We start from the raw sequence: 24,542 nt of genomic DNA, 5'->3' as shown, positions 1-24,542 counted from the left end.
GCATGGACTCAAGTCGAGCTAAAAGTTCAAGTACAGTAGGTCTAGCCAGTAGTAGCAGTGGCAAGACATGCACAAATGCAATAGAGTATATTTTACATCTCTATGGCTACAAATGGAGATAAGGTTTTGCATCATAGAACTCCCAGATGTTCACATACTTCAATGGAGCTGGATATTGCAAGTCCAAATACGAGGTACATATAGAAGTGCAAAAGATGGATCCAAGTGGTTATCCAAAAACATTCACAAGACCGCAAAGCATCCATTTAGTGCATATGAAATTAGGATCATTGTACAAGGATTACATTGGTCAAATCTACAATCAAGAGCCAGTAATGGAAGATCCAACATATCAGCCAATTGAAGCCAATCTAATTGGAGAACCGAGTCAAAGACAATATGAAGGTCAAGATGGAGCACTCTACAACTTGATGCTCATTTTTTAAAAAGAAGATGCCGACAACTTGGCAAGTACAGAAGTTGAAACTTCTCAGTTAGAGCTTGACATGATAGAACCAATTGAGATACCGCCACACTACAAGAGGTTGTGTGCACTTGTGATGCTGTTAGCGACGGAAATACATTGGGTTTTTATAATCCCCGGAATCACTAAGACCGTTGCTAACAACGTCGATACAAGAACATCACTATGAGCATCGCTATAACCGTCACTATAGGTGTCACTATATAGTGATGCCTATAGCGACGATCATAGAGACATTTATAGACCACCTATAGGGAAGTTTATAGTGATGCTATAGAGCCTTATATAGCGATGCCTGAGAGAAAATTTTATTGAATGTTTCAATAATTGAGTAAACTTAAATGAATCCAAGATAAGCCCAGATTCACCTTTGAAAGAAAGTGCAAGCTTAGATATAGACCCAAAGTAGTCACCCACAAGACAATATAACCATTAACTCCATCATCCATAGTATTGTTTGCAGAATAAAGATACAAAGCTGACAAAAGTAAATTGATGAAAGTAAATCAATGGCAATTGTACACATCATAGGGAAAACCACTTGATTGTTAAACTTTGCAAATGTTATAGTTACAACACTATTGTCATTATTGAAAAAATATACATGGTTTTCCAATATTTACAAAAAGATGTATAGACGTCATCTCATGATACATATGCTATGACAAAAGGAAACTAATGCTATCTAGCTACGGCTAGATTGATGTTGTCTAATCAGACGTCTCATCGCATCCAAGTGGCGTATCTATCAGATTCTGGAAAAAAAAAACAATAAGACAACTTTCTATAAGTATAAACATATAATCTATAAAACAATACAACAAATAGAAAAGAGTAAACCCGAATACTAACCATACCGCCATGAGATCTTAGAATGTCCAGCAGGGCGTTTAAGCCCTTCCTGCCTGTGTACTCACGCTCGTACGGTGTGGGGTCACGTCTTGTCATGACCACTGTCAAAACATGCAAAGAATCCATTATGTTAGAATTTAAAAGTCCCTAAAACCTAAACTATCAAGCCTAAAGGGCAATGCAAAAACACTTACAAAATCGGCCTCAAATGATGCCCACCCGCCGCTCCCCAAGTGGTGAGAGCTCCCTGCCTCTACTCGCGCTTTGGATGCCTCCTTTTGTTGCTTCCACTTGTCGGAATTCTCCCTCGCTGCTTTCTTCGCATTCTTCCAATCTTCTTTGGCCAGCCAATCTGGTCTTCTCTACCCATGCTTAATTGCTTTCTGCACTTTGGAACGCTTGTGCTTGCAGTATTCATGCATTCGAACCTTCATCAGGTCTTCATTGAAGCGGTCATCCCGTGTTAGAATGGGAAACTCGTCATGTAGCATGCTGATGACTGTCTTTTAAATCACTTCTTATGTGGACTATGCATGATTGGCCAGGATACGGAGAAGCTTCTGGTAATCGTTATTGAGTATGTAGTGTCTAAACACGTGAGAGCAAAGACCGCGCATGTGCAAGATCACCTTCTTGCCTTCATCATCCAAGATGATGCCGTCGTTGAAGTCAACGGAGTAAGGCAAGCCCTCTCGCCGGTGATGCGTGAACCTGGGTGTCCCGACAGGGGTCTCTAGCAGTGTGGTGATGGGAGTACGGATGTCAGGTGTCTCCACTGGAGTCTAGGCCCCTAAGCGAGGAGTGTCTGGAGTGAATCTTGGAGGAGTAGCTAGTGGTGTGTGGCTTCTAACAACGGCCGTCAGTCGCACAAAACCTGGTGTAGATGGCGATGCTATGGCTAGTGTGGGGGCGGGCAAAGAAGGGGAAGGTAAAGAGCCTCGTCGAACACGAAGCGGTGTCGAGGCATCGACAGCGGCATCCCCACAACAACCGCAACTACCACTACTAGAGCACCGGAGCCTAGACGAGTGTGAAGATCGTCTCATCGACACCGAAGCTCCGGAGCACACTGAATGATCAGAAATAGAGGGATACGCTAAAGGAGTAGGAATGCGTGATGGTGCTCCAGAGCAATGATGCTCAAGGTACCACTATCTCTGTTGGGGTCACAAAGAACAAAGAAACTCATCATCCATACCGGCATTAAACATACGAACATTGAATCTTAATATTGAATGAATGGAGAAGAAAACATGGACAAGTAGAGAGAGAGAGAGAGAGAGAGAGAGAGAGAGAGAGATAGGACTCATAAAGGGAGAGGGATTCCTGTGTAGAGAGATTTTGTTGAATTTATAAAAGCACTGCGCTCCGGGTGCGATGGAGACTGAAGCTGCATCGTGAAGCTCTTCTCATAGAAGTTGCTTGCCCCACCACTAAATCTAATTGATCAGGTGAAAGAGACGCTGAGAAGCAGTAGTAGTGCTTCTTAGTGTCTCTTTCACCCAATCAACTATATCTAGCGGTGGGAAAAGCAGCATCTATATTGAGCAGACCTTCGCAATTGCATCTTCAGTCTCCATTGCACTTGGAGCGCAGTGCTCGTCGTCCCTGCCTGTGAGAGCATATCTAGAGCATACGTACTTGGAGTGGATGCAAAGACCATTAGATACAATGACGCAATGACGCATATAGAGAGAAATGGACAAAAAGCTACGTGAATACAATGTATATTATAAAACAGAGCAAAATTGTTCAAATACAATCTTTATGGCTTTAAGAGGTCTCTCTCTCATCCTCACAAAGATCAGCATAAATTCCTATATCTATATAGAGATCTCTGTTTAAACAGATGTCCTCCATAGCAGCTTGATGCTCGTCTGACACCACCTCAGCGGCTTCTGACTAAGCATATTCTCCGATCTACTCCATTGATGCCGCTGTGAATGGCACATGGTAGCCTTCATACGTTGATGGAGCAAAAGATGTCGTGCACACACTCACACACCGAGACAACTCAACACAACACAAGGAATTTACTTGAATTCCTTACCTCACTCACTACCACTCAAAATCTCCCTAAAAACTCTACCCACAAGCTCAATTCAAACTCCAAACGCCTCGACCTACAACCCCTTGCCTGCCCCCAGACACTACAAGGTGAGTCGAGGTGATCAACATTGGAAATCATGCTTGATGGTGACCAAAATATACAAGAAAAACCATAAAAAACCCAAAAACTCCAGCCACAAAAGTCCACTCTCAAACCATTGCAAAGCCTTCACCAAACTCCACTCTATTGGACTCTTTGGAGTAGCGCCAACCCTAATGGCACCAATACAGGGTCACATAGTCTTGCAGAAAGCCGCACCTTCTTCCCTCAATTCCTTGCACAGACACATCCGTGGAAACCTCATAACTTCCATAGACTCTCCCAAGTGCAAAATTGAAGAGATAAAGCTCTCATTCACTCCTCCATACACTCGAAAACAGGACGCGAACGCGACGGGACTGCACTACACCACCTGTAGGAACCCTGCTTCCTTCACCACACAGAGAGGTGAAAGTTCCAAAACTTGTCTTTAAAAATGCTCCTTCAACCCAAGAACGCACGGAAGCATCACTGATGTGGCACTTTGATGCCTTTTCACACCTTTTTTGACCTTTTTTGGCCCAGTTTTGGCTAGTTTTGACCCCTTGCGAGCATTTTTCGTAGCCAAAATCCCAAACGGACTCCAAAATTCACCAAATTTTGCATGCTTGATCCTCGATACCCAAAGTGCATTTCCACATCCCCACATTCCATTTTTGACCACTTCTAGGGCGATGCATGTATCACCGCAAATCAGGCGCCGCAAATAGACAGTTACCACATGTGTCAAACTTCTCGAGCGGGATGAGAGTACCCACACTTGTCACTTGCATTATTTACATTCTAGAAAGTTCAAACACATTATATAGAACCAAAATAAGCCACCTAGAACCATATCCAAGGCCTCGATACCCTATCCAGGCATGTACGTATGCACGACTACCGACACGCAAGCACACATATTTACAATGTGCACACGTTGCACCTTTTTTCGAACTTGAAACCACTTTGCAAAGATCCCAAATGCATGTATTTACATATTTTTGTACATATGACCATGCATATAAACGCTAATTTTTACATGCCAAAAGCGGTCAATCATCATTGCCCACCCTCTAGGTAGAGCATTTATGCTCAATCAAGAGACTATTTGCATCTGGAACCACATCCCTTGCAAAATATTTCTTCAATCTATACCCATTTATTTTGTAGCACAAACGTTCACTAGACAATTTTTCCAACTTATAGCTGCCATTATGAAATACATGCTTCACTCTGTAGAGACCCAACCATCTGTCCCTCAACTTCTTTTGAAAAGTAAAATCCAAGCGAGCATCATACTTCATCACCAGATCTCCCTCTTTGATCTCTTTCTCTGGTAGCCTCTTATTCATTTTCTCCATCCTTGTCTCTGCTTTTGCTGAAGATAATAATCATTGGCTTTCTCTCTATTCATTCGTAGAAACTCTAGAGAAAGAATTCTTTCTTGCAACTTGTCATTATGCTCACCTTGCATTTTGCACAACAACTTCAAGGCATCTAATTGCACTTGTATGGGCATAAGAGCTTCTTTTCCATAAACAAGTTCATGTGGTGTAAACTGTGTTAACACTCTATACGCAGTTCTATAAGACCACAAACACTTTTCCAAGTCCAAGTCCCACTCTTTAGGATGCTCCCTAGCATACTTTGATAGCATCTTCAAAATTTGAACATTGCAGTTCTCAACCAGCCCATTGCATTGTGGGTAGTAAGCAGACGAATGCCTATGCTGAATTTCCAATTTCTCCATGAGAGCAGCAACAAGTTTTCCCCTAAACCCTGGTCCACGATCAGAAATGATAACCATAGGAGCTCCAAACCTAGAACACACCTGTTCATATACAAAAGAGTCCACTTTTCCTGCTGTTACATATTTTACTGCTCTTGTCTCAACCCATTTTGTCAAATAGTCCACATCCACAAGGATATACCTTTTGCCATTGTTGGTCCTCGGCATTGGACCTAAAGCATCTACTCCCCATTTTGCAAATGCATCAAAAGACATTATAGCTTTCTGAGGCTCAACCAAAAGCTTCTGATTTGCAAACACTTCGCATTCATGGCATGACTTGCACCAAAAATAAGCATCTCTCATCATAGAGGGCCAACATTAACCTACTCTCAAAACATGAAAGACAACCTGATCCTTGCCTTGATGGCCTGTTTCTTCATGGCAGTGCTCCAAAATCAAGACTATCTCTTCTTTGTACGGCACTTTTCTCAAAATGCTATCCTTGCCATAAAGCATGAGATCCTCACCTAACTACCAATGTGTAATTTCTTCCTTTTGCAACTATTCTCTGACGCCGAACTTTTGACATGCCTTCTGGACATTGCCCTTTACTCAGAAATACTTCCACATCTTGCAATGATTCCCTTCCTGCATACAAGGCTTCCTTGACCTTTAAAGCAGCTACCAAGGCATCCAACTTGTCCCTAGCCAACTCATCATTTTCTTTATTCTGCTCACGAGGAACATGCTTAAACTGTATCTTCTGGAACTCATGCAAAAGCTTCTTGATGCCATAGAACCACTTCTTCAAATTGTCTTTCTTAACATTCCACAAACCAAGCAACTGATTCATGACTAGCAATGCATCCCCCTCTTCAATCCAAACTCAACACACTACTTCAACCCAAGGAAAAGCGTGAGGTACTCGGCCTCATTGTTACTTTCAGCTTCATCAAGATCGTAAGCTCTAGAAAAGATTACATCGCCTTTTGGGTTCTTAATACTTGGATCTAATTCCTCTTCATGATCATCCTTGTCAACCCTTGGGTAAGATGGAAGTTTGACCCCCTTATGTACGACTATGTCTGCCAAGTGAGCTTTAACAGAATGATCCACTTTAAACTCAAACTCATACTCTTGAAGCTCCAAAGTCCACTTTAATATGCGCTTACTAGGCTTCAAATGTTGTACTACATCAGGAAAAAGATCCGATGTGGTGAGCACATAGAACTTTTGGGGCAACACATAGGTTTTGAACCTTCGACAAGCAAGAATCAAGGCAAATACCCACTGTTCCATTTCCGTGTAGGAGAACTCGCTTACATTCTTCATCTTGCTCTCAAAATAAATTGGCTTGAAGTTCCTTCCTTGCTTTTGTAAGAGAACCGACCCAAAAGCTACTGACCCCACACTAATAGATACATAGAAAATCGACTACAAGTCGGGAGGACTCACTATTGGTAAACCACCTAATACCTCCTTGATGCCATCAAAAGCCTGTTGCATGTCTTCATTGTGTTATGTATAGAACTTGTAAGTTTCCACATTATTGTTTGGTGGCTCTTGCTCTTTTACTTTTTTATCTTGTTTTTGTGAGTATAAAGCTTTATATATATATTCCCTAGGATTGGAGATTGAAAGGTCAGGAGGAAGGTTGAGAGGGAAGCAAGTGAATGATGGATGTAAGCAAACACTCCCCCCTTTCTTGGGTAGATCATATCTTTTGGAATGATTTCGTCACCTTTTGAAACCAATTGCTCCAAGTTGTTATGGGTGAAGGCTTTAACCAATAGTTTTCGACCGCCTTATGCGTTTCATCTAGTTGCAAGGGTGGTAAGGTACTCTTCTATGATTTTATTTGCAATGTTGTTGTAGGTGGTGAACTTACAACGAGAGGTGCAAACTCTTCCATCAAACCCTTGAACTCTTTGACTCAATTTCTGGAGAGGATACACATATTGACATAGCATCCAGAAAAAACGTGACAAGTACCTGAGCTTATGCACAAATGATGCTAAATCCTTTGTGTTGCTGGGCGGATCCATAAGCAATAAAGCCTTAACTTTCTCTGGGTCAGCTTCTATTCCATTTTGGGAAACCACATGTCCTAGAAAATGGACTCTGGCATGAGCAAACTTACACTTCTTTGGGTTGAGTTGCCCACCCTCTTGTTGAAGCCTTTCAAAACTCAACCTCAGCTTCTCCAAATGTGTGACCCTTGAGCTATAACACCCAATGTCATCCACCATGAAAACATGAATGAACTTACCCAAGTAGGGACCAAACACACTATTCATCCATTCTTGGAAGGTAGCATATGCATTAACCAGCCCAAAAGGCATTCTTTTGTAGGCAAAACAACCCCAGGGAGTAATGAAGGTCATCTTCGATCGATCTTCAATCACTATCAAGATCTGAAAGTAGCCAAAAAATCCATCCATGATTGAGTAACGTTCATGACCCGCAACCTGATTGAGGATTTCATCTAGGAAGGGTAGTGGATAATGATTTCTTTTTGTGGCAACATTCAAAGGTTTGAAATCAACACATATCCTTAATCTTTCGTTCTTCTTGGGCACAATAACAACTGGAGAGACCCATTCAGACTCCTCCACTCGAAAGATGAAATCTTCTTCCAAAAGCTTCGTCACCTCTTCATGAAGTGCCTTCTCATGAATGACCCCCAACCTCCTAAGCTTTTGACCTTTGGCTTGGCACCTTCTTTTAGATTGATTCTATGTTGGACTCCTTTAGCTCCTTGCAACTTTGTATATTCAGTGGCGAATAGCTTTGGAAATTCCTTGAACATGTCTTCATACTCCTTTTTTTCTTTTTCTCTCAAGTCCTCTCCTAGCATGCTCCTTACATTCACTTTGGTAGGCTCTACAATTGCTTTTGGACTATCCTTCTTCTCCTTGACATTCACATCCTGCATCGATGCTTCCTTTTCAGCACTTATCCCAAACAGATCAGGACATAATTGCATCAAGCCTTCCTCTACACTTTCTTCTGATGATGTAAATGAAGCATCACTATCGTATGATGTGGTTTCCGTCGAATCCGTATCTTGCATCGCCACTAGGGGCTGTGTGCGGATCTCGTGTGTCTTCATGTTGTAGGCAATGGTCCTTCCTTTCTCTTTGTCAGGGATGGTGATCAAGCCCGTTCCCCAATCCTGCTTAGCACCAAGGGTTATAAGCCATGGACTCCCTAAAATGATCAAATAAGCATTCTCACCCGCTTGCATCACGTAGAAATCAACCAAGCACTCAATCCCAAAGACTTTTATCTTCACATCTTCAGCTATTCCAAGACACCTTGCCTTTTTGTGGTTGGCCATCCTCATACGGATCGAAGCATTCACTGACATCTTAATGCCTGCTTCCTTCATGATAGCTTCAGTCATGACACACACCTGGGCACCACCATCCACATATGCTTGCACTTCTGTCTTCTTTCCCAGCATAGCTTCAACTATTGGCATCATATCCACTGGGTGACCAAGCCTCAAAGATGACACCATGCTTTGACACTTTTCCTTCTTGGAAGGAATCCGCGTACTCACACACTTGGTCCACTGCCTCCTCAATTTAGCGTTCAAAGCCACCACAACTGACCAAAAGATATATTTGCCTTTTGATTTCGTATGCCGTCGACAATATCATAGTCTTCAACACCTTGGCCAAGGAGGTAGTCCTTTGGACCAATTTTCCTTCTTTGCTGCCTCTTGCTACTTTCTGGTTTGTCTTCTACCTTAGCCTTTCCTTTCCTTGCTCTTGTTTCCCTCTCTTCTTCTATCTCTTTATCCCTATCATGCCTAGCTCTCTTATTGGCCAAAACATCCACATCTTGATGCTCAAGGGTAATGATGTTGATAGCCCTACCTTCTCCATTTCCAGGAAACAGTTGTGGTGATTGTTGTGGCGGCGGTGCTTCTAGTGCTTGCTCTTGATGATTCTCTTCTATTCTTCCTCGACCACGTCCATATAGGGGGTTATATCCCTCCTCTCTCCCTTGGTGGTTCAGGACAATCAGGGGCGTAATGAACCTCTTCATCACAATTGTAGCATCTACCTTGTAGCCTTCGTCCCCTGCCTCTCCCAGTTGGCCGCTCCTCTCTTTGGTTCCTATTCATTATGTTAATTCATAATTATTGCAACAACTGACCAGCAAGATCATGCAAAACCCGAGCCATAACAGGATCTGGACCTTGAACCACTCGCTCCACTCTATCATCCGTTGTCACAGGGACCATTGGTTGCATCACAACTAGCTCAGTATGTGTCAGGCCTTGCTCCCACCTTCTATTGATCTTCTTGCTCTTGGCCTCGGCAATTTCCACAGCTCTTTCAAATGTAGCAGGCTCCTCTTGATCGACCTTCTCCCTTACACTTGGATGGACACAATCCATAAACTGACATACTTTAAACAAATCCCCTGGAGGTACTTGGGATTCCGCCTCTAATTGAACCCAAAGCCCTTTGAAGTGTTGAAAAAACTCTTTAAAGTTAGAATGAACATCTTGCAGCAAAACTCTCAATTTTGTTGTCGCTTCTGTTGCGGTTAGTTTCTTTCCAAACCTGTCAAAAATTACCAGCTTCACCTGCTCTCATGTTTGCTTTTTTTCTTCCTCTAAACCTTCAAATCACTCCCGAGCTTCTCCTTTGAGCGCAAGAGGAAATACATGAAGCTTGGCTTCGTCATTCACAATGTGCATATATACCAAGCGTATGCCATTTGAAGTCCACAATCCAGTCCTTCACATCCTCCTTCCCTATAAACACTGGCCGACTATACGCCATCCCTTTGAAGTCCCTTCTCCCTTGCATGAGTAATTCCACAAAATTTGAAGTTTTGCACCTCAACCAAACCACCACTTTTATTCAATGAAGCTCGAACTTCACAGCAAAACCGCTCCACCTGGGTGCACAACCGACAAATTTCCGCTCCCCAGCAGGATCGCCAAAGGATGATGGAGCAAAAGATGTCGTGCACACACTCACACACCCAGACAAATCAACACAACACAAGGAATTTACTTGAATTCCTCACCTCACTCACTACCACTCAAAAGCTCCCTAAAAACTCTACCCACAAGCTCAATTCAAACTCCAAACGCCTCGACCTGCAGACACTACAACGTGAGTCGAGGTGATCAACATTGGAAATCACGCTTGATGGTGAGAAAAATATACAAGAAAAACCATCAAAAACCCAAAAACTCCAGACACAAATGGCCACTCTCAACCCATTGCAAAGCCTTCACCAAACTCCACTCTATTGGACTCTTTGGAGTAGCGCCAACCCTAATGGCACCGATACAGGGTCACATAGTCTTGCAGAAAGCCGCACCTTCTTTCCTCAATTCCTTGCACAGACACATCCGTGGAAACCTCATAACTTCCATAGACTCTCCCAAGTGCAAAATTGAAGAGATAAAGCTCTCATTCACTCCTCCATACACTCGAAAACAGGACGCGAACGCGACGGGACTGCACTACACGACATGTAGGAACCCTGCTTCCTTCCCCACACAGAGAGGTGAAAGTTCCAAAACTTGTCTTTAAAAATGCTCCTTCAACCCAAGAACGCACGGAAGCATCACTGATGTGGCACTTTGATGCCTTTTCACACCTTTTTTGACCTTTTTTGGCCCAGTTTTGGCTAGTTTTGACCCCTTGCGGGCATTTTTCACAGCAAAAACCCCAAACGGACTCCAAAATTCACCAAATATTGCACGCTTGATCTTCAATACCCAAAGTGCATTTCCACATCCCCACATTCCATTTTTGACCACTTCTAGGGCGATGCACGTATCACCACAAATCAGGCGCCGCAAATAGACAGTTACCGCATGTGTCAAACTTCTCGAGTGGGATGAGAGTACCCACACTTGTCACTTGCATTATTTACATTTTAGAAATCTCAAACACATTATATAGAACCAAAATAAGCCACCTAGAACCATATCGAAGGCCTCGATACCCTATCCAGGCATGTACGTATGCACGATTGCCGACACGCAAGCACACATATTTACAATGTGCACACGTTGCACTTTTTTTGAACTTGAAACCACTTTGCAAAGCTCCCAAATGCATGTATTTACATCTTTTTGTACATATGACCATACATATAAACGCTAATTTGTACACGCCAAAAGCGGTCTATGAACGTTTGTGAACTACAAGGGGCTACCTCTATGACATACCACTAGTTTGATGCAGACTTTATAGGATGAAATATCACCTGCTAGAGCCACATAACTTACATGAGATCTTACAAGCACATAACTTCTAAAATTGGATGTTAACTATTTACATACTTACTTGTTCACAATGCTCGGATAGTACGAAAGTGACTCTTAGGTCAGTCCATTTCTTAGTTGAATCCACCTCAAGAAAACCAGACTCTCCTCTACACACAGTAGCGTTGTGACCCTCCAGGATTATCTTGAACCATTGCACGTGGAACAAGTCGACAAAAAAATCCTCTATAATCGATCCTCAAAATAGTGTGACGAAGTAAGTGAGTTCCGCCTCCACGGGATCTGCATCAGAGGACCGTCGTCGACTAGACTGTTCAATTTTGGCCATGATTCCACAATCTTGAGTAAAACACTTATTGTCGATCCGTTCCACCCTAAAATGTCGACCTTTACACCATACTGCTGTGTATAACTTATACTACAACCAACAAAGATTATGAGTGGACATTCAAACATCTAGAAAGTCACTAGTCATACATTGGAAGCTTACCTTGGTCGCGCAACCCCAAGAGTACTCCCACTCCTCCTCAGTCACTTCTTCACGGCACTGTTGTGCACTTTTCAACTGGTTGTGCAACCATCTTAAGCTCATGAATGTTGGTAGGATCTCCAAACCCGTCAGATAGTGCATCGGTGGTCGTCTTCCCCGTCTCCACTGGATTCGTGCCCTTTGTAGCTCTTACTTTGCATCCTCATATTGTGAAATCCACTTTTGCATCGTTGGATTGTGAAGCATGAAAAATTGGCTGATTTTAGCCTTTAAATCTTCACACATCCTCGTCACTGCTCATAATGAGGGTGAAAACCTTATAGCCTGGACATAAATTTAATCTTCTATTGGCATCCTTCGTCTTATCTCTCTCTCTCTCTCTCTCTCTCTCTCTCTCTCTCTCTCTCTCTCTCTCTCTGTTCACACTGTAAACTACCTCACATTCTCTAGTCATGTCCAATCCTTGCACACCTCAGTCTAGAGGTGCACGGAGATAGAACCACTGGGTTATAATCTCGTGTTTATTGGTCAATGCCTATATTTGTGGGTACAAGAAATCTACACACCCACGTCTACATGATAGTGCATGTAGTGGACAAAACCCCTTTGCCTCTTCTTTAGCTGTAGCATTTCACAGCATCTTAACATCTTTTAATAGTAGATCTTTGTCTATAGCATGCACGTATGCCATTCTTGCAATGTAGCTAATGCCTGCTCAAATCACTTAATTCTTACTCTAGATTTGACGGGCTGTGTAGTGTGTGTGTGTGTGTGTGACCCTTGGAATCGTCATCTTGCATCACTAATTTCTGTGTAGGCTCAATTTTCTCTTCCAGTGGCTGATCATGACGGCTTACTGTATGGCAGTAGGACTCAAACATGGAGGTGGAATTGATGGTCCGCATGGAATGTCGAGGTTGTGAGCACCAGAAATTTTCTCACGTAGGAAAATGGAGTCTTTTTCAGTATTTTTCATATGAGAAAGTGTTTTTTATATAATGCTTAACATCATGAGTGCACCTTCATTGACATGCACTAAAATCTAACCTAAATCTAAAAAAGCTAGTCCATCGAACATAGATCTAGATCTAATTTAATCTTAAACTCAAAATAAACCTAAATCTAATCTAATCTAACGTAAATCTAAATCTAACATAAATAAACCTAAATCCAAATCTAACCTAATCCTAAACTGAACATAAACATAAATCTAAGTGTAATCTAACCTAATCTAATTTAAATTTTAACATAATCTCTTTCTCTCTTTGTTTTCTCCCCTTACCTCTCTCTCTCTCTCTTTGGTTTTTTATTCTCTCTCTCTTTATCTTTGTTCAACAGGTCTTGAGTTCAACTCCTCTTCATCTAGATCTTTAAGCTATCTTGGGATAGTTTCCTACGACGTGAAAACTCTCTTCTTCTCAGGTGTGTGTGTGTGTGTGTGTGTGTGTGTGTGCCAATAAAAAGAGAAAAATGGTATAATCTTTCTATCACCCAAGTGTGGTAGATTGGTTATGCCATTTCCCTCTTGAATAACAGGTCTTGAGTTCAACTCCTCGTCGGTTAGATCTTTATGGTCTCTCGGGATAGTTTCCTACGATGTTGAAATTCTCTTCTTCTCGGGTGTGTGTGTGTGTGTGTGCCAATAAAAGAAGGAAAATGGTATATCCTTTCTATCACCCAAGTGTGGTAGATTGGTTATTCCATTTCCCTCTTGAATAATAGGTCTTGAGTTCAACTTCTCATCAGCTAGATCTTTAAGGTCTCTTGGGATAGTTTCCTACGACGTTAAAACTCTCTTCTTCTTCTTCTTCTCTCTTTTCTCTCTCTCTCTCTCTCTCTCTCTCTCTTTTCCTCCTCTCAATGTGTGTGTGTATGCATTCTTTGTTTATGCATCTGTGTGAGTGTTTTTTGTTTATGAATTCTCTCTCTCTCTCTCTCTCTCTCTCTCTCTCTCTCTCTCTCTCTCTCTCTCTCAAAAACAAAATGTGTATGTGTGTGTGTGTGAGAGAGAGAGAGGGAGAGAAAGAGAAAGAGGGGAAAGGAACATGAGAGAGAGGAGAGGGAAGGAGCATACGTGGCTCTCCTTACTCTCCTCATATGTGTGTGTGTGTGTGTGTGTGTTTGTGTGTGTGTGTGTGTGGAGAAGAAAGAGAGAGAGAGGGAGGACGCGGGTTACCTCTTTGCTTGCTCGAGCACCGAAAACTCAGATCTGAGTGAGTTTTCTTGCGCTCTCCGTTTATTTTTTACCCCTGTCGGCGTTGCTATGTTATAAATAAACTAGCGACGCCCATAGCCACGTCATGAATTTTCACTTTTAAGCGTCGCCCTGCGAGCTCGCTAATGTGAAGTACCTCTTGTAGTGCCAGTCATGGAATATTGCTAAGATTGTGGAAGAAAAAGTGGACATTTTCATGAACATTGTCCAAGAAATCCATACAACAGGGACACATCAACTGCTAAGCAAAGCATGGAGCAAACTAGAAATACGAATCTTGATGTAAGTGCATCTAACTCGTCACCAATAAAAGCACTGTAAGTTCAAAATCCGCATAAAGATGCATATGCACTTAAAAAGCTTAAAATTGATTCTCTGAACAACAAATTCTTGCGTAAATTTGGTCAAAGTGTCCAAATATCACCAAATGTTGAAAAGATTGTTAGGTTCACAAATGATTTAGCATACACTCGCACAAGTGTGCAATCATTCACGAGTCTAAGGGACACATCAAAGCGGTTAATGTTAGCTTTGTATGGCACACATAATTCATATGTACACTATGTGGACCGAAAAGGGCAATTGTACAAAAAGGATCAATCAGTGTTTGAACGGCCTACATCCCAGCTCATAGAATTGAATTAAGTGATAGTTCATAATGGATGGTTCATTTCAGAAGAAAGAATATATTATAGCTCATCCTCTAAGAGCTGAATGATATTACCTGGGTGAACCCGAAAATCTGTTTAGAGCCAAACTCTCCTCCATCGAAAGCACACTTCAACCTTGTGATCAAACGAGCAAATATTTTGACCAAAACAGACAAAGATACAGATGAGACTCTAAAATCTATGATGCCATGGGTTCTAAAACCACAAAAACGCATATCATAGGAGATCCATGAGATAGACAATATCAGAGCAAAGATAATTCTATCTACAACTTGACTTGGGGTATAATTTGTTATGTTTCATGGAGATACATAGGAAACTATGCATAAGGTTTACAGATACCCAACATCAAGAGTTCTATCCAAAGTGTTCCTTCACAATCTCAAAAGGTGAGACTAAACAAGAGCCTAGTAGTTTTGAACCCTCATAATGGAGCAGGCTGTAGTGATCACCCTAGGAAGGGGAGAGCTACAAATCCATGAAGCTCAGCTCTAGTACCAGGACACTCTACACCAGTTAGAATCCCAAGAACTTCTAGCCAACAGACCCCTTTAAAGAAAAAACCTTTGCAAGATCATATGGTTGCTGGAAACTTTGAGTTAACCTAGACTCCCTCAAAATCTGTAGACAAATGATTCTATGAAGATCATCAAGGACAAAAGTTTCAGCTGCTCTCCACCAGTATTCAAGATATTACATGTGACCAAGCTCAGCTTCCAGAACAGGTGATAGAAAAGTCAAAGTCAATAGAAGCTAAAGTCAACAAAGCTACACAAAGGTCACCACCAAAATCTCCTCCGAAGAGACAAATTTTGCCAGAAAGTACAGTGGATCTATTAATATCAAGGGTTACCCAAATGTAGACGGACAATTCTCAATAGTTGGGAAAAGATGCAGTATTATATCAAACGAGCCAACATCAATGGAAGCAGGTGATCAAGACAAAGCCAATGTAGAAAAATTTCCACCCACACACACCTCCACCACAAAAGCACTCAATACAAAAAAATATCCTGAGACAATCAAGTGCAACATTGTTGGTGAGAATGAAGAAAAACTCGCAAGAGAATTAAAGTTAGATTTTTAGTTAGACAAGAACCTCATTCTTTTAGCACTTGGAAAAAATATGGTCATCCACAGATAGAAGATGCTCCTCAATTTGCGAGCATATTTGGAAACAAACAAGCAAAATGTTGGGGAATCATCTCCGCCGCCATTCACATAGGTTCATCGATCATCACAACCCAATTCCATGTGATTACAACAAAGTTCTTTTAGATAACATCATAGTGAGAATGCCAATGGTCTAGAAGATGTTAGAGATATGGAGTTCAAATATGACAGAGTCATCACAAATAACAAAAAATGAAGACCAAGACTGGTCACTCGTGGACAACAACACAAAGTTCTCAAGCACAGGTTAAATGGAGACTGATGTGAAAGCAAAGCTTATTCAAGATGATTCATCTCCATTGGACATAAACTTAGAAGAGCTTAAATCAGATCATGAATGAAGAAGTGCATATCAAACAGAGCAAAGAGCAACCACAAAAGCTATTGAGCAAAGAATGCCACCAAGACAAGAAGTAAAGAAGATCAAAACTGCACACTCAGGAAGCAATAGGAAGTACAAAGATCTAGACATTGCCAGCTTAATCAGTTGATGAAAGTCGGATTGGAAAATAGAGTCTCAACCACCCTCCATAGAGACACATTTAGATCAAGATGAGTCCATGACAGAAGCAGGACAAGAATCTTCAAGAGCACCTCCAATGATAATAGATATAGTCCTTAGTAGTGTAAATGGAGCAAGTGTCAGATGCAATGCCCAATTGGATAAAGAAGTACAGTGCAATATGATTGTAGAGAACATCCAAAGGATCCTCGAGCTCACTTCTTGCAAACAGAACAATAAATCGATGCTAGGTAAGGCTGTGAGCAAAGAAGAAATGCTTGCTACACTTAGCATCCAGAAGCATGAAGAGCAGGCAAGGTTTCAAGTAAAGTCTTCAAAACACATGCATGCAGATGTCATCCTTGGACATCAATGGTTAGACCAACACAAGGCCTACAAAGAAGATACAATACTATTACTCCACTTTCCAAGAGATAGCAAGCAAAAGACACAGGTACCGTTAATGCTAGATTCAGAGTTGCAAAACTCACAGGAATCAAAGACAAATCTTTCATACAAAGGTAAAGCTAAAGTGGACCTTACACCAATTATCAAGAAAGGTGTGACAGCATATGCCTTTACATCAAAGAACCCTTGTAGATCATATACTTCTAGCAAGCCACGCTTTCAAAACTTCAAGTCAATTGTTGACCCAACTAAAACCTCTAAGGAGACACCCAACATCAAAAGATGCTACCACAACTTTCAAGAGGATACAAAAGAGAGATGGATCTCAAAGAATCTTCCTCTTAGACAAGGATTCTACATAGGTTATACAAAGATCTGGCTAGTAGTCAATTGCAACTACACCAAACTACATGAAGATCTCACAAACTCAACAAGATCTAGAGCGAAGAAAAGTCCATAAATGAGATACAAAGATCATCAAGAGATTTGGATTCCTAAGTTTTCTAATGCTCCTAGTCAAAATCCAGATGTTGACAATGAACAAAGGCCTACAACAACATCAAAAACTTATTATCAATAGGTCTAATTGGATATCAAACAGATAATGGAGTCTCCACAGTCAAACAAGGACAATCCAACCAGGAAAGCTTTTGATTCAATGATGATAAAACATGGAAAAAGAAGCCTTCAATGCCAACTTGGTCCTTCACTAATCCTCTTTTTAAGGATTCAAGCTTAATTTTACCTGAAGAAATGTTTGTAGTAAGCACAAGAATGTCAAAAGTCAAGATGTCAGGGTGCAAAAAACAACCTTTGGAATAGTTAGAGGTGGGTTGCTGAGCCATAAAAGGAGCAAAGCATTAGTCCCAAGGCTTCCACTCGTAATTAACTATGTGCTAAGAGTCATAGTAGTTATTAGGCTTACGCTCAAGTTGGAAGAGTTCAATATAACTAAGTCATGTGACTAATGCTGGATGAGATGAGCATAAGAGTCGAAGTCTATTGACTTACAATTGGTGAAGTGTCGTAGAGTCCAACAATCATGCAGAGTGCATAGTAAGATGAGAGAACATATCCTCGACAAGAAAAACCATTCTTAACACTAGTTCTGTAATTGGACACTTAAGTGTCCTGTTTTTCTACCAAGTTTTGGTAATTTATTTGTCAAGCTAGAAAGAAGTTTTTTACACCTTGCTTCTACCATAGATTGGTTATGAGAGAAAGAAAACACTGGATTTTTCTCCATATCAGAACACACTCTGTAAGGAGAGAATTCTGGTAAGTTCTAAGACATAAATTTTAGTAAAAATTCAAGCTGTTTTGCCAAAAAAATCATAAAATTATTATATCTTTTTGTAGAGATGTCCTTTTTTATGTTTATAAAAGCCAAGTGTTAGCACTTAGTGTTACAAAACAATGGAATGCACTTCAAAGATAAGTTTTCAAGTCGCATGCAAGCTATAGACATAATTTTATACTTGAGCACATGCTGAATAAGAGCATAATTTTGGTCTTCCAAAGGTTCCCTCATGAAATTGGTACTATTCTAGTGCAAGTGAGATCTCTTGAGAGTGACATCCTATACATTACTAGTTGTATTATTTAGCAGCCAGGCCAGGTAAAGAACGTTGTGCTGCTAGTCTGCTCTCCTCAGGACTAAAGGACACTGGGTCTTAAATGAACCCCCAACCATGGGATCCATGGAGGAGAAGTGCAAGCACAAAAGCAGAGACGTCAGGCATTGTCAGATTTTCAAAAAGTAAACTTGGACACATTTTATAAACTCGGACATCCAATGTGTAAACTCAAACAAGCATAAATAAATGTGAACCCACACATATTTCAGCAAAATGCTTACGCACGCCTGGTTAGCTCATCGGACTGCCACACCACGCATCCAAGTTCGAGTCCCTGACTCTGCACTCACTGCCCGATTTTTTGTCGGCGTTCGATCTCCCTTAGATCGCAACCCCTGAATCGTGTGCCATCAATGCGATGACTGGGGGTCATTTAAGACCGCTGGCTATTTAGTCACGAGGGTCTGCTCTCCCTACTTGCACCTCTTATTAGAGTCTCGAACAAAGGGACTCTATATCAATGGGTCACAATCAAACCTCTAATAGGCTACGTCCTCTGAGTCTAGAAACATCTCCTTCTTGGGGCCTACATTTACTTTCTTAAGTGTTGTTTCTCTGTGTGATAGCATTTCTCCACAATATTAGCACGGTTACTCCTCTTATTCCTCTCATGACGACATCACATATGGGAAGAGAAGAACATGCTAGGAAACCGTGACCACCCCCCCCCCCCCCCCCCCCAGCCTGCTGCCCAAGCGTACGGCGACAATTGGTCCAAGTAGCAAAAAGCTACGCAAAGTTGGACAGTCTGAAGATCTAGTGAGACTCGGATCCAATGTATTTTAACCGATTGAAATCGTAAAATCCGGCCTTGAATAAGATCGGTAAGTTTACACAAGTTTAAGTGCAAATACCGGCAAAAGCTTCGAATTTTCACCATAAAACCAAGAGAATTTCCTTTTTTATTTCGGTTAGGGTTTTTCGCGTGTAGCTACTTTTATGGAAGTTGTTCCCCTAGCAGAGCAACAAGTCTTCTCATGTCCTTGGCTTTAAAACAATCTAACGAATGTACTTGTAGTGAGAAGCTGGTCTTATACCGTTTTAACAACCCCAGACAGCAGAAGCCCTAAATAGAAAGCGCCTGCTATGAGCAATCGGGAAAGTGCTCGATCCACTTGGGCTACTAAGTTGTAACATTCATAAGCCTCGACCTCGTAGTGACAACACTAGTAGCGCAATATTGATCCCTATATATTTGCCCCCTGTCTCAGAATACACATGAGCTTTAATACTTATGTAGACTCAGAGTATATATATTCATGCACATGCCGGTTGAGGCTTGCATAGACATTTCACAGATTATCTCTCATTATGAGCATGCACGTACATTTAGGGGTGTTAGCAGCAGCGGCCTCTCGAAAGCCACAAAACTGATGTATTAATCTGAGACTCAAGTAACATCTCTTCCCAAATTAATGAAGAGCAGTAAATGGTGTAATCAGCAGCAAGTCCAAGTTATGCGAGATTGTAAGCAACAGAAACAAGACTCGAATATCGATTATATTGGATACAGAATCTGGAAGAGCTGAAAAAATAAGTGAGGGGAAGCTAGTCATGTACTTGTACTTGCAGAAAGGAGGATTGCAGGCAGCTAGCTACTTGGACTGGTTGAAAGAGCTCCGGCCTGATGACGTAGCGGTGGCCAGCTTAATTAGCGAAGCTGGAGGGGTGGCACACCCAACAGAGGTAGCTAATGGCTGCAATCAGACGCCAATGTGTAACTGTAAGCGAAACCCCCTTCTGCAACCAAATATGACAGTACTGAAATTAAACATGACGCAGAATGAACACATGAGTCCTTAATGCTGTTTATCATGATCAGGGAGCAGAGGTGGAGGGGAAATATAGAGCTCACGCACGAGTGAATCGGCTTCTATATCTGTCCTCCTAACGAGAGGCAGAAGCGACGTACTGCTCTCCGTATGGTGTCGTAGAAGCAGACGTCCGCCGGCCATGTGCAGAGGTGCCGAATACAAAGTAGCCCGCAGAAGGTGGATGTCTAGCTGTAGGTCAGCTACCTGCAGGAGCCGGTTCACGCACCTGCGGGGCATTGATGGCCGCATCCCTCTCATTGAAGCTTCCGATAGATCAGAATAGAGTGTTGTGAAACTACTGCCACATGAATCCATATTCACATTCGTAGGGCGCACGGCTGCAAGAAACGTGGTAGGGCAAAACAATATAGGTAGGCTAGTACCAATCAAATATGAGACCCCCTTTCCACCAATGAGATGAGATGAGATCACTACTGCCTTCTTTTCACATAAGATAGAGATGGTAAAGGACGTTCACACGGCCTTCCAGAATGGGAAGGGCTTCTATTCAAAAGATGAGCAATTCCATCTAGCAACTTGGTGGGTGGGCCAAGTTTTCTAATTCTAGATAACAATGTTTTTAAAAACGTACAATAGACTTGCACTAGCATGTCGCTCCTCATTTGGAGGCCAGCACCTTCAAATCTATGGGGCATAGTGCGTTCAAAGCCCCTCTACATATGAGGTGCTTCGAAGGTGTGCAACACATTTAATGTGTTGCGGAAGGTGTATGAGGTTGCATTTTCTTATTTGGAGAGCCCTATAAAAGCCCTACTATTTGGTGTAAGTGTAGCATAAAGTAAACCCTCCCACAACAAGGAGGGTGGGGAATTCCTTGAGCATGTTCATGTGAAAACATGGTTGCCAAACAATTGTAAATTTTGTATTCCCGTGAGTGATTTTCAGAGAGTTACAAGCTCGCAAATAAGGCTATAATCTACAAAAGCTCTCATCATCTTCTTCGGAACAGGTGAATAGGAAGCTCTTTCGTTGCTACGTGCAATCAATTGCGAACCACACTTTCGCACAAACACACCCTTCTACACATTTAAGATAACCGAGACTTAAACATCAAATCGAAGTAAACAACCTTCAAGACATGGGCGCAATGCTCAAGGGACGTTTGCCACTTTGTTATAGCATCCACCTTGCTCTTCAAGCTACAGATGGGTTAGGGACCCTTTTTGGATCAGCATAATTGACTCCTTATTTGACTGCCCAAAGCTTGCCTGCTATAGACCAAAAGTACTCCCAGGATAACAAAAATTCAACAATGGGACAAAGCGCCACGACTTGTTTCTATGAAGCCAAAAATCCTATTTGAATTTCTAGAGTACACCTACCCAAAGGGATTATTTTAATCAATCTGATAAAGGCGTGTAAGTGGGAGGGTTTTTTTAAATACCTCAAAACAAGCATTCATGATACAAAACATTTCTATTGTGACGCCCTCAGAGATGCACCACGTAGAAATATTTGGACATCTCTACACACAAGCTTGAAGTTGCAATGCTTTCACAAGCTTGAAGCTTGCACTTTCTTACATGAGTCCCGTCATTTCAAATTTCACAATGTATGCATTTCTCAAAAAAGAAATAATAATACATTAAAGAACTATGCTACTCACATCCAAGTGGAACGATGTAAATGATTTATATTATACAAGTAAGATGGCGTGGAAATAGATATTGAGGCAAGCAGTTTAGTGAAAATCATAATGCTAAGACACTCATGCATACCTCCAAGTACAGTGTTGGGATAATGGCCATACGGACGGCCAGACAGACCCATACCTGCTCACAACTAATCTTATTCTTATATCGAATATGAATAAGGATTCCATCAACATTATCTCACTATAGACACTACCATACAATGGGTACATGTCTTCCTCATCGCACGCATGAGTCCGCACACACTCCTTTCAACAGTTATCAAAACTTGGCTATGGCACTGCTCCCCTTTCCTAGATTATCTCCCGCTTCAGTGAGAGCGAAGGCCATTCGATTTAGGTGAAGTGCACACAAAAATAATTGAAATAAGAAAGATATACTAATGTAATGCATAGAGAGTGTACCAAGTGAAGAGTCCACACTCTAAGCAATGAGAAGGCACAAGGAGCAAAGAGCATGTCAGTACTCTGAGAGTTGAGGATTTTATGTTCGTGTCCACGCGCCATACATTCAAGGTGGATTTTAGTTCCGATTGCTATGGCACCATGCTCGTCATTTCGACAGTATTTTCACAAGGTGTTCTAAGGTTTTACCCCCTTTTGCACCCATTTTCGTCCTTGGAATCTCCATCTACAAAATTCGTTAAAGCTACCCCTTTTAAATCTATTTTGAAGCTGAGACAAGCCTGCATATCACCCAAGCACATAGCGGAGACAAGTTCTTGACATTCGCAGATACACACTCAGAGAGAGCCCAGGGAAATAGTCCGTGGATCTCTCACACACATGGACAGTGATTCATGGCCAGATGCTTCATAATCAATAGAGGCGGAGTTTTTTGAAATTGATATGAGTCAGTTTTGTCCAAAACGCATGTACAAGTTATGCTTCTCCAAGGATTGACCAAGATTCGACATTGAAAGTAAGTTTATAAGTTCGGAGTATCGTTTTTTCTCTCTTCATAGGTTTTTGCAGTGTCAAAGGTATCTAGTAGATACTTTGTGTTTTTTCAAAGATTCTTTGCTTGGTGATATCCGTTGTTTGGCTATATCTATGCCATGTGTGGTAATCTTAGAGAGATGGAGTCTCTAGTTTGTTACAACCATAGTTGGATTCAATTTATTAGCTTACAAGTGTTGCTAGATATAGGTATAGATTTTTACATCCACTTTGGTAGGTTTTTTCATCGTTTTATGTTTTTCGATGGAAGATTAATGCATATTGGTATATGCGTGTAGCAAGCACGTTTGAGTGTTGTAAGCTCTCTTGAGAGCGACATCCCATACATTACTCCTTGAATTTTTTAGCACCTATTTGTCTCCAAATTATTTCTATCATTAGCAATGATTATACTTTGACATATATTGTGTTGCGGTTATAGCCAAAGTATGCTTTTGTGGAGTCATTCTTCGCCACTTAAAATGATCGTGCCATTTGTGAGACCTGATTTGGAAGATCGTGATTGTTGAGCTTGACCATAGTCTAGTTTGTTCAGTCTTTGGGGGGTCGTGGTGAGGTTTTATTAAGCTAGGGATTCTTGAATGTTGATATCCCTTCGGTGATACACATTTGCTAGAGCACCCGTTTTCCGAGGCCTCACCATAAGCTATGTAGACTAGGTGCTTTTGGCGCCATGTCGGTGGTCTATTTGGGTTATTTAAGTTTCGTGTCAGAGAAAGAGAACTAGTAATAAAGAGTACTTGATGAAGTATCTATTTGAGCTCTATATGAGAGAAGTCGGCACACTTTTTTGGACATTAATGAGCTCAAAACAATCTTCAATTAGTTGACACACGGACATAATTTTGACAAACATGTGTAGTTTATCTTCTTGTTATGCTCTTTGTCACCAAGTGTAGTTGTGGTCTACTTAAGTGATTCATCTCTCTGGAATTGACCATTCCAAGGTGAGAAAATAAAAGGAGTGGAAGGACCAAGATTAGGAGGTGGTTGTAAGATGGGTTTTGGGTCTTAGGGTGCCAAGAGGGTGAAGAAACCTTCGAAGGTGCCAATGCACCTAGTCTGAGGTGCATCTCAAGACTTTAGAGTGCCAAAAGGATGATGTAAGTGCTAATGGAATTCTTACTCAAATCAAATGTGTTACTACAAGACTACAATAAAAGATTTATGAAGACATGTTTGGTGATACCATATTGATGACATGTTCTGTGATTCCATATTGATGACAAGCTACACAGCAGATTCAAGGAGACACTTTTGATTATGAGCTAATCGATAGCCTTTGCACCTCTTTATTGAACCTATGTATTCATTATTGTATTTGATAGGATAAGAGTAAAACAGCATATTAGAGAGTTTGAGACTTTAGAGCCAATTTGGGAATATCCAATGTCTTGAAGATTTGGACATATGGACAAATCTCAACCTATTTTTTAAGGCCAAAGACTTCCACAAGGTAGTACTTGAAAAGCTCTTCCGAGCCATGCTCTCAAAACTTTGGCTAATGGTGGGTGTATATAGAGCTGTGGGTTT

The 24,542-nt window shown here is 41.4% G+C and overlaps 2 protein-coding genes across 5 annotated transcripts; both read right to left on the bottom strand.

Moving 5' to 3' along the window:
• Nucleotides 1-1,021: 1,021 nt before the first annotated feature.
• On the bottom strand, nucleotides 1,022-13,749 carry LOC147435210 (uncharacterized). Of its 2 annotated transcripts, none has more exons than XM_086488312.1 (3): nucleotides 1,531-13,749; nucleotides 1,337-1,437; nucleotides 1,022-1,239 (listed from the first exon to the last, which is right to left on the bottom strand). In XM_086488312.1, exon 1 carries the CDS (start codon nucleotides 8,720-8,722, stop codon nucleotides 7,847-7,849), a length of 876 nt encoding a protein of 291 aa, XP_086344438.1. In that variant the 5' UTR covers nucleotides 8,723-13,749; the 3' UTR covers nucleotides 1,022-1,239; nucleotides 1,337-1,437; nucleotides 1,531-7,846. The 2 variants fall into 2 exon arrangements, with proteins under 2 accessions (XP_086344438.1, XP_086344439.1); XM_086488313.1 differs by having other exon boundaries at nucleotides 1,342-1,437.
• A 130-nt stretch (nucleotides 13,750-13,879) lies between these two features.
• Nucleotides 13,880-20,719, bottom strand: LOC147435209 (uncharacterized). 3 transcript variants are annotated; one of them, XM_086488315.1, is made up of 3 exons: nucleotides 20,423-20,719; nucleotides 20,124-20,260; nucleotides 13,880-17,474 (listed from the first exon to the last, which is right to left on the bottom strand). In XM_086488315.1, the coding sequence occupies exons 1-2, from the start codon at nucleotides 20,690-20,692 to the stop codon at nucleotides 20,159-20,161; spliced, it is 372 nt and encodes a 123-aa protein (XP_086344441.1). In that variant the 5' UTR covers nucleotides 20,693-20,719; the 3' UTR covers nucleotides 13,880-17,474; nucleotides 20,124-20,158. The 3 variants fall into 3 exon arrangements, with proteins under 3 accessions (XP_086344441.1, XP_086344440.1, XP_086344442.1); XM_086488314.1 differs by lacking the exon at nucleotides 13,880-17,474 and having other exon boundaries at nucleotides 20,029-20,260; XM_086488316.1 differs by lacking the exon at nucleotides 13,880-17,474 and having other exon boundaries at nucleotides 20,029-20,303; nucleotides 20,423-20,712.
• Nucleotides 20,720-24,542: the final 3,823 nt, after the last annotated feature.

This window comes from Adiantum capillus-veneris, chromosome 18 (genome assembly GCF_014529385.1).
Source record: "Adiantum capillus-veneris isolate H3 chromosome 18, ASM1452938v2, whole genome shotgun sequence".
NCBI lineage: Eukaryota > Viridiplantae > Streptophyta > Polypodiopsida > Polypodiales > Pteridaceae > Adiantum > Adiantum capillus-veneris.
The sequence above is the reverse complement of the archived record's forward strand: the minus strand, read 5'-3'. Positions and strand labels throughout refer to the sequence as shown.

What these genes read in the sequence shown, in the direction of transcription:
- LOC147435209 (XM_086488315.1), bottom strand. Translation starts at nt 20,692, where the DNA reads ATGGATTCATGTGGCAGTAGTTTCACAACACTCTATTCTGATCTATCG. An exon ending in ATATAGAAGCCGATTCACTC is followed by an intron (nt 20,261 to 20,422) that starts GTGCGTGAGCTC and finishes GTCTGATTGCAG; the next exon opens with CCATTAGCTACCTCTGTTGG.
- LOC147435210 (XM_086488312.1), bottom strand. Translation starts at nt 8,722, where the DNA reads ATGGTGTCATCTTTGAGGCTTGGTCACCCAGTGGATATGATGCCAATA.